Genomic DNA, 15129 nt, shown 5'->3' on the forward strand with positions numbered 1-15129 from the left:
AGTGTCTGTACTGGGCAGTGTGTGTATATATGGCATTGTGTAGTAGTGTATGTACTGGACTGTGTGTATATATGGCATGGTGCAGCAGTGTCTGTGCTAGGCTGTGTATGCACACACTTGTGAAGCGTCTGTAAGTTGCACAGTAGGTGTATATCCCCTCCCCAGCTGTGCCCTGTGTGGCCGCCTTTGGTAATCATACACACTGTGTAGATAATGCAGGGTTACTTTATGTGTGTGTGTATATATGGCATGGCGCAGTCGTGTCTGAGCTCGGCTGTGTGTGTATATATGGCATGGTGTAGTAGTGTCTGTATTGTGCTGTGTGTGTGTATATGGCATGGTGTGGTAGTGTCTGTACTGGGCTGTGTGTGTATATATGGCATGGTGTAGCAGTGTTTGTACTGGGCTGTGTGTGTATATGGCATGGTGTAGCAGTGTCTGTAATGGGCTGTGTGTGTATATGGCATGGTGTAGTAGTGTCTGTGCTGGGCTGTGTGTGTATATGGCATAGTGTAGTAGTGTCTGTGCTGGGCTGTGTGTGTGTATGGCATGGGGCAGCAGTGTCTGTGCTGGGTTATACATGTGTATATGGCATGGTGTAGCAGTGTCTGTACTGGGCTGTGTGTATATATGGCATGGTGTAGCAGTGCAGTGTCTGTACTAGGCTGTGTGTATATATGGCATGGTGTAGTAGTGTATGTACTGGGCTGTGTGTATATATGGCATGGTGTATCAGTGTCTGTACTGGGTTATACATGTGTATATGGCATGGTGTAGCAGTGTATGTACTGGACTGTGTGTATATATGGCATGGTGCAGCAGTGTCTGTGCTAGGCTGTGTATGCACACACTTGTGGAGCGTCTGTAAGTTGCACAGTAGGTGTATATCCCCTCCCCAGCTGTGCCCTGTGTGGCCGCCTTTGGTAATCATACACACTGTGTAGATAATGCAGGGTTACTTTATGTGTGTGTGTATATATGGCATGGCGCAGCCGTGTCTGAGCTCGGCTGTGTGTGTATATATGGCATGGTGTAGTAGTGTCTGTATTGTGCTGTGTGTGTGTGTATATGGCATGGTGTGGTAGTGTCTGTACTGGGCTGTGTGTGTATATATGGCATGGTGTAGCAGTGTTTGTACTGGGCTGTGTGTGTATATGGCATGGTGTAGCAGTGTCTGTAATGGGCTGTGTGTGTATATGGCATGGTGTAGTAGTGTCTGTGCTGGGCTGTGTGTGTATATGGCATAGTGTAGTAGTGTCTGTGCTGGGCTGTGTGTGTGTGTATGGCATGGGGCAGCAGTGTCTGTGCTGGGTTATACATGTGTATATGGCATGGTGTAGCAGTGTCTGTACTGGGCTGTGTGTATATATGGCATGGTGTAGCAGTGCAGTGTCTGTACTAGGCTGTGTGTATATATGGCATGGTGTAGTAGTGTATGTACTGGGCTGTGTGTATATATGGCATGGTGTATCAGTGTCTGTACTGGGTTATACATGTGTATATGGCATGGTGTAGCAGTGTCTGTGCTGGGCTGTGTGTATATATGGCATGGTGTAGTAGTGTCTGTGCTGGGCTGTGTGTGTATATGGCATGGTGTAGCAGTGTGTGCTGGGTTATACATGTATATATGGCATGGTGTAGCAGTGTCTGTGCTAAGCTATGTATGTATATGATATGGTGTAGTAGTGTTTGTACTGGGTTGTGTGTGTATATGGCATGGTGTAGTAGTGTCTGTACTGGGTTGTGTGTGTGTATATGACATGGTGTAGTAGTGTCTGTACTGGGCTGTGTGTATATATGGCATGGTGTAGTAGTGTCTGTACTGGGCTGTGTGTATATATGGCATGGTGTAGTAGTGTCTGTGCTGGGCTGTGTGTGTGTATATGGCATGGTGTAGGAGTGTGTGCTGGGTTATACATGTATATATGGCATGGTGTAGCAGTGTCTGTGCTAGGCTATGTGTGTATATGGCATGGTGTAGCAGTGTCTGTACTGGGTTGTGTGTGTATATAGCATGGTGTAGTAGTGTCTCTACTGTGCTGTGTGTATATATGGCATTGTGTAGTAGTGTCTGTACTGGGCTGTGTGTATATATGGCATGGTGTAGTAGTGTCTGTGCTGGTCTGTGTGTGTATATGGCATGGTGTAGCAGTGTGTGCTGGGTTATACATGTATATATGGCATGGTGTAGTAGTGTCTGTGCTAGGCTATGTGTGTATATGGCATGGTGTAGAAGTGTGTGCTCGGCTGTGTGTATATATGGCATGGTGTAGCAGTGTCTGTGCTAGGCTATGTGTATATGTGGCAGGGTGCAGCAGTGTCTGTGCTGGGCTAAGTGTGTGTATGGCATGTTGCAGCAGTGTCTGTGCTGGGCTGTGTGTATATATGGCATGGTGTAGCAGTGTCTGTGGTAGGCTATGTGTATATGGCACGGTGTAGCAGTGTCTGTGCTGGGCTGTGTGTTTATATGGCATGGTGCAGCAGTGTCTGTGCTGGGCTATGTGTATATATGGCATGGTGCAGCAGTGTCTGTGCTGGGCTGTGTATGCACACACTTGTGGAGTGTCTGTAAGTTGCACAGTAGGTGTATATCCCCTCCCTGGCCGTGCCCTGTGTGGCCGCCCTTGGTAATCATACACACTGTGTAGATAATGCAGGGTTACTTTATGTGTGTGATAGGTTATTCATGTTCCCATCCTCCCCCCCCCCCCCCTCGCTGGGACTGTGCATGCATACTCTGCAGTCCTCTCTCCCGCCGGTCCCGTGTCAGGAACGTGGCGTGTGCGTGTGTCCAGGGCTATATGTTTTCTTACGTGTACTGTCATTTCCGCACCCCTCTCCTGAAAAGCTGACACTTTATTGCTAGGCCCGAAAGCCTGACTCCCAGTTGCCACAGTAACTGAACCTGCCTGCAGCAAAGGTGCGTTTCCATGGTGATTCTGGCGTCATCTGTCTTGTTTTTCCTGCATAACGTCACACCTTTAGCCCCCCCTCAGTGTCCTGCAGTTTGCTTTATTTAACCCCTGTCCTGCCATCGCAGTGACGCAGTTTCCCGTGCCAGACGCCATGTTGGCGTGTTGCAGAATGGCGCTACCGGGGTATCATACGGATGATTAGCAAGGTCGGGGGGGTCTATGATGAAGTTGTTTGGAGGGACCGCAGCCTTATAATAAATAATTTTCAAATCATTGTGGACGTTCTGTGTATGAGATGCTCTGCAGAAGACGTCAGTGGTAGGCCGAATTGAGCAATGTTCTGCAGGTTCCTGGAGAGGCGATAAATGTTTTATCTGTATATCAATAGTATGGTGGCTGTGGAGGAAGGTTCTTCTTAGGAGCAAATGAGACTGTATGGGGTAGGTCCCCGTGAGAGGGGGGGGGCCGTGCATGACCCTTGGACACGGAGAGGGATTTGGTCCCCGGCAGGCCCCTTGGAGGGGGGAGAGATTTTGGCAGGGGCAAGGTCCTTGGAGGAGTGGAAGAGATCTTGGGCAGGGTCCGAGAGATGGTGGGGTGGGGAAAGACTTTGGCCAAGACAGGACCTTTGGAGAGGGGGAGGTGTTTTGGCCAGGGCAGGGCCTTTGGAGGGGGGGAAGAAGAGATTCTGGATGGTGATGTGGCTTTGGGGAAAAAAAGAACTTTGGCCGGGTAAGGTCCCGTGGAGAGTGAGGAGATTCGGTGGTTCTGTATGGGGCTACATCCTAGGGGTGTCACACAGGACCCCTGTTCCCCACTGTATGTGCTTTCTGGGTGCAATGTCTAGTATTCCTAGTAGTGTTCTCTATGTAGATATGTCTCCTACATCCTGACGGAAACCATTAGGACCCTCGTTGGAAAATTGCCCCGTGGAAGTTCGGCTCCGGAGAATGTGGGGTGCAGGTGTGACTCTCGTAGGGTAGAGAACCGATTTACAATGTGTGCCAGAAACCTCTTTCCTCTTCTGCTTCACAGTGCGCTCCCTGTCCTCTTCCACTGATGGTGCCGCCTGGCCAGGCCCGGCCTTCCGCGAGGTCTGGCAAGTGAGCCTGCGTCCTCGAGGTCTAGGACAAACCCGCAACCTGTCGGGGATCTACCGGCTGTGCCTGACTGAGCGCACCATGAGCCTCCTGCGCCTTCGCTGTGACACCCCCTCCGTTACCCTCCAACTCATGAACGTCCGGCGCTGTGGCCATTCTGACAACTATTTCTTTGTGGAGGTGGGACGGTCCGCAGTCACCGGCCCCGGAGAGCTTTGGATGCAGGTACGGCACGGAATAACATGGGTGCACTCGCATACAGGCCTGGCCTCCTCTAGTAACTGTACAGTGTATTTGAACTTGATTAATCGTTCACGTTTTCTCTTAGGTTGAAGATTCTGTTGTTGCCCAAAACATGCACGAGACCATTCTGGAAGCCATGAAGTCTCTAAGTGAGGAATTTCGCCCACGGACCAAGAGCCAGTCCCTTTCCTCCACACCTATCACTGTCCCATCCAGACGTCATATGCCGAACCCACCACCCCCCAGCCAAGTTGGCTTGTCCCGACGCTCCAGAATTGAGGCTTCGGTGGACAGCTCACCGGCGGCTAAACCTCACTCCTTACCCAGGGACCACAGCCCGTGTTCTCCTGAAGAGGGTGAAGAAAAGCGTCCACGTGTGGAAGCCAACCAGACCTCTGTCGACTATGGTTCGGCCTCGTCAGATGAGTATGGGTCAAGTCCTTGCCTTTTCGAGCCTCCGAACTTTCTTCCGCCGTCGCCTGTATCCGGAGAAACCAATTACATCTCCATGGGACAGGTTGGTAGAAGGCCGCAGTCACTGGACATTGTATCTGCATTCATCGGACCTCATGAGGAAGAAGACCGAAAAGCAGTGAGATTAGAACGGGAAGATAATTATGCAATGATGGGGAAAAGCGAGCAACGCCAGGAAGCTGGCTACATGCCCATGTTACCAGGCAGCCGATCATCTCAAGATTACATGGCCATGACACCTAACAGCATCTCCCCTCCGGCACCTATAGAAATGACCGGCTACGTCATGATGTCGCCAATTGGAAGCTACTCCCCAGACCCGGAGAGGACAAGTTGGCCGCCATCCGGAGAGGTGTCAGTGGGCAGTGCGGACAGTCAGGCTTCAGACTACATGAACATGTGGCCCTTGAGCCGCTCCGCTTCTAGTACCCCTCCGCCACCAGAACATTCGCTGCCCTCCATTTATGGTGCCACAAGGATCCCTGCCTCCTACCGCTCGCTCCCCCGTTCTTACAAAATAGACCCGGCACACCCTTCTCATAACTCTTGTTCCTCGTCCTCTGACAGTCTAGAAGACGTCAGCGGTGGAAGGTATCGTAGGCCTCTCAGTGTTTCCGTGGATGCGTGGAGTCCAAGTACGTTGCCTGGAAACTACCGCAGGCCCCCTAGTCCGGGGGAGTATGTCAGCATCCATTTCAGGGCCAAAGAGGAAAAGATGACCAGAAAGAAAGCAGATGTTCCTCAGGCAGAATATATAGCCATGGATACGCAGAACCATCCGGTAACTAACGGAGACTACACCAAGATGAGTTTTGAACCAGAGACTTTGGGTTCTCAAGTAAAAATGGTGGCTGGACATGTAGTTGAGAAGGCATCAAATGCCATCGTTAAATTCGGCCATTTGTCGACAGCGGAACCAAATTGTAGGCCAGCTGCTGAAATGGTGCCATGGCCGTTACCAACCATAGAGAAGTCTATGAAGGCATCAGAAGATGATGATTTCTGGCCCGTTGTTGCCCCAGAGAAGATGTTTCGGCCCATAGCACCTGCAGACAATCTGTTGGCTGCCAGTGCCAAGATGCCACCTGACACCTTGCCAGAAAATACATTGGGTCACGTGGAGAAGACCGTGATAGCAAAGGCTTCTCCTGAGGACATGGAACTGCGGGGTCTGCTTGCTGCAGTGAGTGGCTGTAATTTGGTCAAGGGGCCGGACCGTGCAAAGCTCACTAGGAGCGACCATCCGGGGAGAACGAGACACTGCTCCGATCATCTCTCCAATCCAGCCAGTTCCTGCAACGGAACCCGGGCTCCAGTAGAAGAGTCTGGGCTAAATTATATTGACTTAGATCTCGCTAAAGATGTAGGATCTACACCCCCCATCGCAACACTAATGGGGAACACTGTGACGCAGCCAATGAAGACTGGTAGCCTGGGGGCCAGTCCCTGCATCAACACCTATGCCAGCATTGACTTCCAGATCTCTGGAGAGCTCAGGAGGGGCAGCAGAGACGGAACAGGTATGTCAGTGTCCGTTCAGGAATAGCCTAGAGAAACAGGACAGGATGGAGGTGTAGTGACAGAGCTGTGTGTGGGGTCAGTACAGGAATAGCAGAGAGATACAGGACAGGATGGAGGTGTAGTGACAGAGCTGTGTGTGTGAGGGGTCAGTACAGGAATAGTAGAGAGATACAGGACAGGATGGAGGTGTAGTGACAGCTGTGTGTGAGGGGTCAGTACAGGAATAGTAGAGAGATACAGGACAGGATGGAGGTGTAGTGACAGGGCTGTGTGTGTGGGGTCAGTACAGGAATAGCAGAGAGATACAGGACAGGATGGAGGTGTAGTGCAGAGCTGTGCGTGTGAGGGGTCAGTACAGGAATAGTAGAGAGATACAGGACAGGATGGAGGTGTAGAGACAGAGCTGTGTGTGTGAGGTCAGTACAGGAATAGTAGAGAGATACAGGACAGGATAGAGGTGTAGTGACAGCTGTGTGTGTGGGGTCAGTACAGGAATAGTAGAGAGATACAGGACAGGATGGAGGTGTAGAGACAGAGCTGTGTGTGTGAGGTCAGTACAGGAATAGTAGAGAGATACAGGACAGGATGGAGGTGTAGTGACAGCTGTGTGTGTGGGGTCAGTACAGGAATAGTAGAGAGATATAGGACAGGATGGAGGTGTAGTGACAGCTGTGTGTGTGGGGTCAGTACAGGAATAGTAGAGAGAAACAGGACAGGATGGAGGTGTAGTGACAGGGCTGTGTGTGTGTGTGGGGGTCAGTACAGGAATAGCAGAGAGATACAGGACAGGATGGAGGTGTAGTGACAGGGCTGTGTGTGTGGGGTCAGTACAGGAATAGCAGAGAGATACAGGACAGGATGGAGGTGTAGTGACAGAGCTGTGTGTGTGAGGGGTCAGTAAAGGAATAGTAGAGAGATACAGGACAGGATGGAGGTGTAGAGACAGAGCTGTGTGTGTGAGGTCAGTACAGGAATAGTAGAGAGATATAGGACAGGATGGAGGTGTAGTGACAGCTGTGTGTGTGGGGTCAGTACAGGAATAGTAGAGAGATACAGGACAGGATGGAGGTGTAGTGACAGAGCTGTGTGTGGGGTCAGTACAGGAATAGTAGAGAGATACAGGACAGGATGGAGGTGTAGTGACAGAGCTGTGTGTGGGGTCAGTACAGGAATAGTAGAGAGATACAGGACAGGATGGAGGTGTAGTGACAGAGCTGTGTGTGTGGGGTCAGTACAGGAATAGCAGAGAGATACAGGACATGATGGAGGTGTAGTGACAGAGCTGTGTGTGTGTGTGGGGTCAGTACAGGAATAGCAGAGAGATACAGGACAGGATGGAGGTGTAGTGACAGCTGTGTGTGTGGGGTCAGTACTGGAATAGCAGAGAGATACAGGACAGGATGGAGGTGTAGTGACAGAGCTGTGTGTGTGGGGTCAGTACAGGAATAGTAGAGAAATACAGGACAGGATGGAGGTGTAGTGACAGAGCTATGTGTATGGGGTCAGTACAGGAATAGTAGAGAGATACAGGACAGGATGGTGGTGTAGTGACAGAGCTGTGTGTGTGTGGGGTCAGTACAGGAATAGTTGATGGATACAGTACAGGTTGGAGGTGTAGTGACAGAGCTGTGTGTGTGTGGTCAGTACTGGAATAGTAGAGATACAGGGGAGGATGGCGGTGTAGTGACAGAGCTGTGTGTGGTGATAGTACAGGAATATACAGTAGATGTGTATGTAAGTGAGGTTAGTACAGGAGTAGTAGAGAGATACAGGACAGGGTGGAGGTGTAGTGACAGAGCTGTGTGTGTGGGGTCAGTACAGGCAGTACAGGAGTAGTAGAGAGATACAGGACATGATGGAGGTGTAGTGACAGAGCTGTGTGTGTGGGGTCAGTACAGGAATAGTAGAGAGGTACAGGACAGGATAGAGGTGTAGAGCTGTGTGTGTGTGTGGGGTCAGTACAGGAATAGCAGAGAGATATAGGACAGGATGGAGGTGTAGTGACAGAGCTGTGTGTGTGTGTGGGGTCAGTACAGGAATAGCAGAGAGATACAGGACAGGATGGAGGTGTAGTGACCGAGTTGTGTGTGGGGGGTCAGTACAGGAATAGTAGAGAGATACAGGACAGGATGGAGGTGTAGTGACAGAGCTGTGCGTGTGGGTTCAGTACAGGAATAGTAATGAGATACAGGACAGGATGGAGGTGTAGTGACAGAGCTGTGCGTGTGGGTTCAGTACAGGAATAGTAGAGAGATATAGGACAGGATAGAGGTGTAGTGACAGAGCTGTGTGTGTGGGGTCAGTACAGGAATAGTAGAGAGATACAGGATAGGATGGAGTTGTAGTGACAGCTGTATGTGTGGGGTCAGTACAGGAATAGTAGAGAAATACAGGACAGGATGGAGGTGTAGTGACAGAGCTGTGTGTGTGGGGGGTCAGTACAGGAATAGTAGAGAGATACAGGACAGGATGGAGGTGTAGTGACAGAGCTGTGTGTGTGGGGTCAGTACAGGAATAGCAGAGAGATATAGGACAGGATGGAGGTGTAGTGACAGAGCTGTGTGTGTGTGTGGGGTCAGTACAGGAATAGCAGAGAGATACAGGACAGGATGGAGGTGTAGTGACCGAGTTGTGTGTGGGGGGTCAGTACAGGAATAGTAGAGAGATACAGGACAGGATGGAGGTGTAGTGACAGAGCTGTGCGTGTGGGTTCAGTACAGGAATAGTAGAGAGATACAGGACAGGATGGAGGTGTAGTGACAGAGCTGTGCGTGTGGGTTCAGTACAGGAATAGTAGAGAGATATAGGACAGGATAGAGGTGTAGTGACAGAGCTGTGTGTGTGGGGTCAGTACAGGAATAGTAGAGAGATACAGGATAGGATGGAGGTGTAGTGACAGCTGTATGTGTGGGGTCAGTACAGGAATAGTAGAGAAATACAGGACAGGATGGAGGTGTAGTGACAGAGCTGTGCGTGTGGGTTCAGTACAGGAATAGTAGAGAGATATAGGACAGGATGGAGGTGTAGTGACAGAGCTGTGTGTGTGGGGTCAGTACAGGAATAGGGGAGAGATACAGGACAGGATGGAGGTGTAGTGACAGAGCTGTGTGTGTGGGGGGTGGGGGGGGGGGTCAGTACAGGAATAGCAGAGAGATACAGGACAGCATGGAGGTGTAGTGACAGAGCTGTGTGTGTGTGAGGTCAGTACAGGAATAGTAGACAGATACAGGACAGGATGGAGGTGTAGTGACAGAGCTGTGTGTGTGGGGTCAGTACAGGAATAGCAGAGAGATACAGGACAGGATGGAGGTGTAGTGACAGCTGTGTGTGTGGGGTCAGTACAGGAATAGTAGAGAGATACAGGACAGGATGGAGGTGTAGTGACAGAGCTGTGTGTGTGGGGTCAGTACAGGAATAGTAGAGAGATACAGGACAGGATGGAGGGGTAGTGACAGAGCTGTGTGTGTGGGGTCAGTACAGGAATAGTAGAGAGATACAGGACAGGATGGAGGTGTAGTGACAGCTGTATGTGTGGGGTCAGTACAGGAATAGTAGAGAGATACAGGACAGGATGGAGGTGTAGTGACAGAGCTGTGTGTGTGGGTTCAGTACAGGAATAGTAGAGAGATATAGGACAGGATGGAGGTGCAGTGACAGAGCTGTGTGTGTGGGGTCAGTACAGGAATAGTAGAGAGATACAGGACAGGATGGAGGTGTAGTGACAGAGCTGTGTGTGTGGGGTCAGTACAGGAATAGCAGAGAGATATAGGACAGGATGGAGGTGTAGTGACAGAGCTGTGTGTGTGTGTGTGTGGGGTCAGTACAGGAATAGCAGAGAGATACAGGACAGGATGGAGGTGTAGTGACCGAGTTGTGTGTGGGGGGTCAGTACAGGAATAGTAGAGAGATACAGGACAGGATGGAGGTGTAGTGACAGAGCTGTGCGTGTGGGTTCAGTACAGGAATAGTAGAGAGATACAGGACAGGATGGAGGTGTAGTGACAGAGCTGTGCGTGTGGGTTCAGTACAGGAATAGTAGAGAGATATAGGACAGGATAGAGGTGTAGTGACAGAGCTGTGTGTGTGGGGTCAGTACAGGAATAGTAGAGAGATACAGGATAGGATGGAGGTGTAGTGACAGCTGTATGCGTGGGGTCAGTACAGGAATAGTAGAGAAATACAGGACAGGATGGAGGTGTAGTGACAGAGCTGTGTGTGTGGGGGGTCAGTACAGGAATAGTAGAGAGATACAGGACAGGATGGAGGTGTAGTGACAGAGCTGTGTGTGTGGGGTCAGTACAGGAATAGCAGAGAGATATAGGACAGGATGGAGGTGTAGTGACAGAGCTGTGTGTGTGTGTGGGGTCAGTACAGGAATAGCAGAGAGATACAGGACAGGATGGAGGTGTAGTGACCGAGTTGTGTGTGGGGGGTCAGTACAGGAATAGTAGAGAGATACAGGACAGGATGGAGGTGTAGTGACAGAGCTGTGCGTGTGGGTTCAGTACAGGAATAGTAGAGAGATACAGGACAGGATGGAGGTGTAGTGACAGAGCTGTGCGTGTGGGTTCAGTACAGGAATAGTAGAGAGATACAGGACAGGATGGAGGTGTAGTGACAGAGCTGTGCGTGTGGGTTCAGTACAGGAATAGTAGAGAGATATAGGACAGGATAGAGGTGTAGTGACAGAGCTGTGTGTGTGGGGTCAGTACAGGAATAGTAGAGAGATACAGGATAGGATGGAGGTGTAGTGACAGCTGTATGTGTGGGGTCAGTACAGGAATAGTAGAGAAATACAGGACAGGATGGAGGTGTAGTGACAGAGCTGTGTGTGTGGGGAGTCAGTACAGGAATAGTAGAGAGATACAGGACAGGATGGAGGTGTAGTGACAGCTGTGCGTGTGGGTTCAGTACAGGAATAGTAGAGAGATATAGGACAGGATGGAGGTGTAGTGACAGAGCTGTGTGTGTGGGGTCAGTACAGGTATAGGGGAGAGATACAGGACAGGATGGAGGTGTAGTGACAGAGCTGTGTGTGTGTGTGTGTGGGGGGGGGGGGGTCAGTACAGGAATAGCAGAGAGATACAGGACAGCATGGAGGTGTAGTGACAGAGCTGTGTGTGTGTGTGAGGTCAGTACAGGAATAGTAGACAGATACAGGACAGGATGGAGGTGTAGTGACAGAGCTGTGTGTGTGGGGTCAGTACAGGAATAGCAGAGAGATACAGGACAGGATGGAGGTGTAGTGACAGCTGTGTGTGTGGGGTCAGTACAGGAATAGTAGAGAGATACAGGACAGGATGGAGGTGTAGTGACAGAGCTGTGTGTGAGGGGTCAGTACAGGAATAGTAGAGAGATACAGGACAGGATGGAGGGGTAGTGACAGAGCTGTGTGTGTGGGGTCAGTACAGGAATAGTAGAGAGATACAGGACAGGATGGAGGTGTAGTGACAGCTGTATGTGTGGGGTCAGTACAGGAATAGTAGAGAGATACAGGACAGGATGGAGGTGTAGTGACAGAGCTGTGCGTGTGGGTTCAGTACAGGAATAGTAGAGAGATATAGGACAGGATGGAGGTGCAGTGACAGAGCTGTGTGTGTGGGGTCAGTACAGGAATAGTAGAGAGATACAGGACAGGATGGAGGTGTAGTGACAGAGCTGTGTGTGTGGGGTCAGTACAGGAATAGGGGAGAGATACAGGACAGGATGGAGGTGTAGTGACAGAGCTGTGTGTGTGTGTGTGTGGGGTCAGTACAGGAATAGCAGAGAGATACAGGACAGGATGGAGGTGTAGTGACCGAGTTGTGTGTGGGGGGTCAGTACAGGAATAGTAGAGAGATACAGGACAGGATGGAGGTGTAGTGACAGAGCTGTGCGTGTGGGTTCAGTACAGGAATAGTAGAGAGATACAGGACAGGATGGAGGTGTAGTGACAGAGCTGTGCGTGTGGGTTCAGTACAGGAATAGTAGACAGATACAGGACAGGATAGAGGTGTAGTGACAGAGCTGTGTGTGTGGGGTCAGTACAGGAATAGTAGAGAGATATAGGATGGAGGTGTAGTGACAGCTGTATGTGTGGGGTCAGTACAGGAATAGTAGAGAAATACAGGACAGGATGGAGGTGTAGTGACAGAGTTGTGTGTGTGGGGGGTCAGTACAGGAATAGTAGAGAGATACAGGACAGGATGGAGGTGTAGTGACAGAGCTGTGCGTGTGGGTTCAGTACAGGAATAGTAGAGAGATATAGGACAGGATGGAGGTGTAGTGACAGAGCTGTGTGTGTGGGGTCAGTACAGGAATAGGGGAGAGATACAGGACAGGATGGAGGTGTAGTGACAGAGCTGTGTGGGTGGGGGGGGGGGGGGGGGGTCAGTACAGGAATAGCAGAGAGATACAGGACAGCATGGAGGTGTAGTGACAGAGCTGTGTGTGTGTGAGGTCAGTACAGGAATAGTAGACAGATACAGGACAGGATGGAGGTGTAGTGACAGAGCTGTGTGTGTGGGGTCAGTACAGGAATAGCAGAGAGATACAGGACAGGATGGAGGTGTAGTGACAGCTGTGTGTGTGGGGTCAGTACAGGAATAGTAGAGAGATACAGGACAGGATGGAGGTGTAGTGACAGAGCTGTGTGTGTGGGGTCAGTACAGGAATAGTAGAGAGATACAGGACAGGATGGAGGGGTAGTGACAGAGCTGTGTGTGTGGGGTCAGTACAGGAATAGTAGAGAGATACAGGACAGGATGGAGGTGTAGTGACAGCTGTATGTGTGGGGTCAGTACAGGAATAGTAGAGAGATACAGGACAGGATGGAGGTGTAGTGACAGAGCTGTGCGTGTGGGTTCAGTACAGGAATAGTAGAGAGATATAGGACAGGATGGAGGTGCAGTGACAGAGCTGTGTGTGTGGGGTCAGTACAGGAATAGTAGAGAGATACAGGACAGGATGGAGGTGTAGTGACAGAGCTGTGTGTGTGGGGTCAGTACAGGAATAGCAGAGAGATATAGGACAGGATGGAGGTGTAGTGACAGAGCTGTGTGTGTGTGTGGGGTCAGTACAGGAATAGCAGAGAGATACAGGACAGGATGGAGGTGTAGTGACCGAGTTGTGTGTGGGGGGTCAGTACAGGAATAGTAGAGAGATACAGGACAGGATGGAGGTGTAGTGACAGAGCTGTGCGTGTGGGTTCAGTACAGGAATAGTAGAGAGATACAGGACAGGATGGAGGTGTAGTGACAGAGCTGTGCGTGTGGGTTCAGTACAGGAATAGTAGAGAGATATAGGACAGGATAGAGGTGTAGTGACAGAGCTGTGTGTGTGGGGTCAGTACAGGAATAGTAGAGAGATACAGGATAGGATGGAGGTGTAGTGACAGCTGTATGCGTGGGGTCAGTACAGGAATAGTAGAGAAATACAGGACAGGATGGAGGTGTAGTGACAGAGCTGTGTGTGTGGGGGGTCAGTACAGGAATAGTAGAGAGATACAGGACAGGATGGAGGTGTAGTGACAGAGCTGTGTGTGTGGGGTCAGTACAGGAATAGCAGAGAGATATAGGACAGGATGGAGGTGTAGTGACAGAGCTGTGTGTGTGTGTGGGGTCAGTACAGGAATAGCAGAGAGATACAGGACAGGATGGAGGTGTAGTGACCGAGTTGTGTGTGGGGGGTCAGTACAGGAATAGTAGAGAGATACAGGACAGGATGGAGGTGTAGTGACAGAGCTGTGCGTGTGGGTTCAGTACAGGAATAGTAGAGAGATACAGGACAGGATGGAGGTGTAGTGACAGAGCTGTGCGTGTGGGTTCAGTACAGGAATAGTAGAGAGATACAGGACAGGATGGAGGTGTAGTGACAGAGCTGTGCGTGTGGGTTCAGTACAGGAATAGTAGAGAGATATAGGACAGGATAGAGGTGTAGTGACAGAGCTGTGTGTGTGGGGTCAGTACAGGAATAGTAGAGAGATACAGGATAGGATGGAGGTGTAGTGACAGCTGTATGTGTGGGGTCAGTACAGGAATAGTAGAGAAATACAGGACAGGATGGAGGTGTAGTGACAGAGCTGTGTGTGTGGGGAGTCAGTACAGGAATAGTAGAGAGATACAGGACAGGATGGAGGTGTAGTGACAGCTGTGCGTGTGGGTTCAGTACAGGAATAGTAGAGAGATATAGGACAGGATGGAGGTGTAGTGACAGAGCTGTGTGTGAGGGGTCAGTACAGGAATAGTAGAGAGATACAGGACAGGATGGAGGGGTAGTGACAGAGCTGTGTGTGTGGGGTCAGTACAGGAATAGTAGAGAGATACAGGACAGGATGGAGGTGTAGTGACAGCTGTATGTGTGGGGTCAGTACAGGAATAGTAGAGAGATACAGGACAGGATGGAGGTGTAGTGACAGAGCTGTGCGTGTGGGTTCAGTACAGGAATAGTAGAGAGATATAGGACAGGATGGAGGTGTAGTGACAGAGCTGTGTGTGTGGGGTCAGTACAGGTATAGGGGAGAGATACAGGACAGGATGGAGGTGTAGTGACAGAGCTGTGTGTGTGTGTGGGGGGGGGGGGGGGGGTCAGTACAGGAATAGCAGAGAGATACAGGACAGCATGGAGGTGTAGTGACAGAGCTGTGTGTGTGTGTGAGGTCAGTACAGGAATAGTAGACAGATACAGGACAGGATGGAGGTGTAGTGACAGAGCTGTGTGTGTGGGGTCAGTACAGGAATAGCAGAGAGATACAGGACAGGATGGAGGTGTAGTGACAGCTGTGTGTGTGGGGTCAGTACAGGAATAGTAGAGAGATACAGGACAGGATGGAGGTGTAGTGACAGAGCTGTGTGTGAGGGGTCAGTACAGGAATAGTAGAGAGATACAGGACAGGATGG

The 15129-nt window shown here is 50.5% G+C and overlaps 1 protein-coding gene across 2 annotated transcripts in view; it reads left to right on the forward strand.

Moving 5' to 3' along the window:
* LOC134935872 (insulin receptor substrate 1-like) overlaps positions 1 to 15129 on the forward strand; it is a 36071-nt gene that overhangs the window by 9426 nt on the left and 11516 nt on the right. For both annotated transcript variants that reach the window (XM_063930705.1, XM_063930706.1), the window contains exons 3-4: positions 3951 to 4240; positions 4344 to 6252. In XM_063930705.1, coding sequence (XP_063786775.1) covers positions 3951 to 4240; positions 4344 to 6252 — 2199 coding nt within the window. The remainder of the gene's footprint in view (positions 1 to 3950; positions 4241 to 4343; positions 6253 to 15129) is intronic.

This window comes from Pseudophryne corroboree, chromosome 6 (genome assembly GCF_028390025.1).
Source record: "Pseudophryne corroboree isolate aPseCor3 chromosome 6, aPseCor3.hap2, whole genome shotgun sequence".
Lineage (NCBI taxonomy): Eukaryota > Metazoa > Chordata > Amphibia > Anura > Myobatrachidae > Pseudophryne > Pseudophryne corroboree.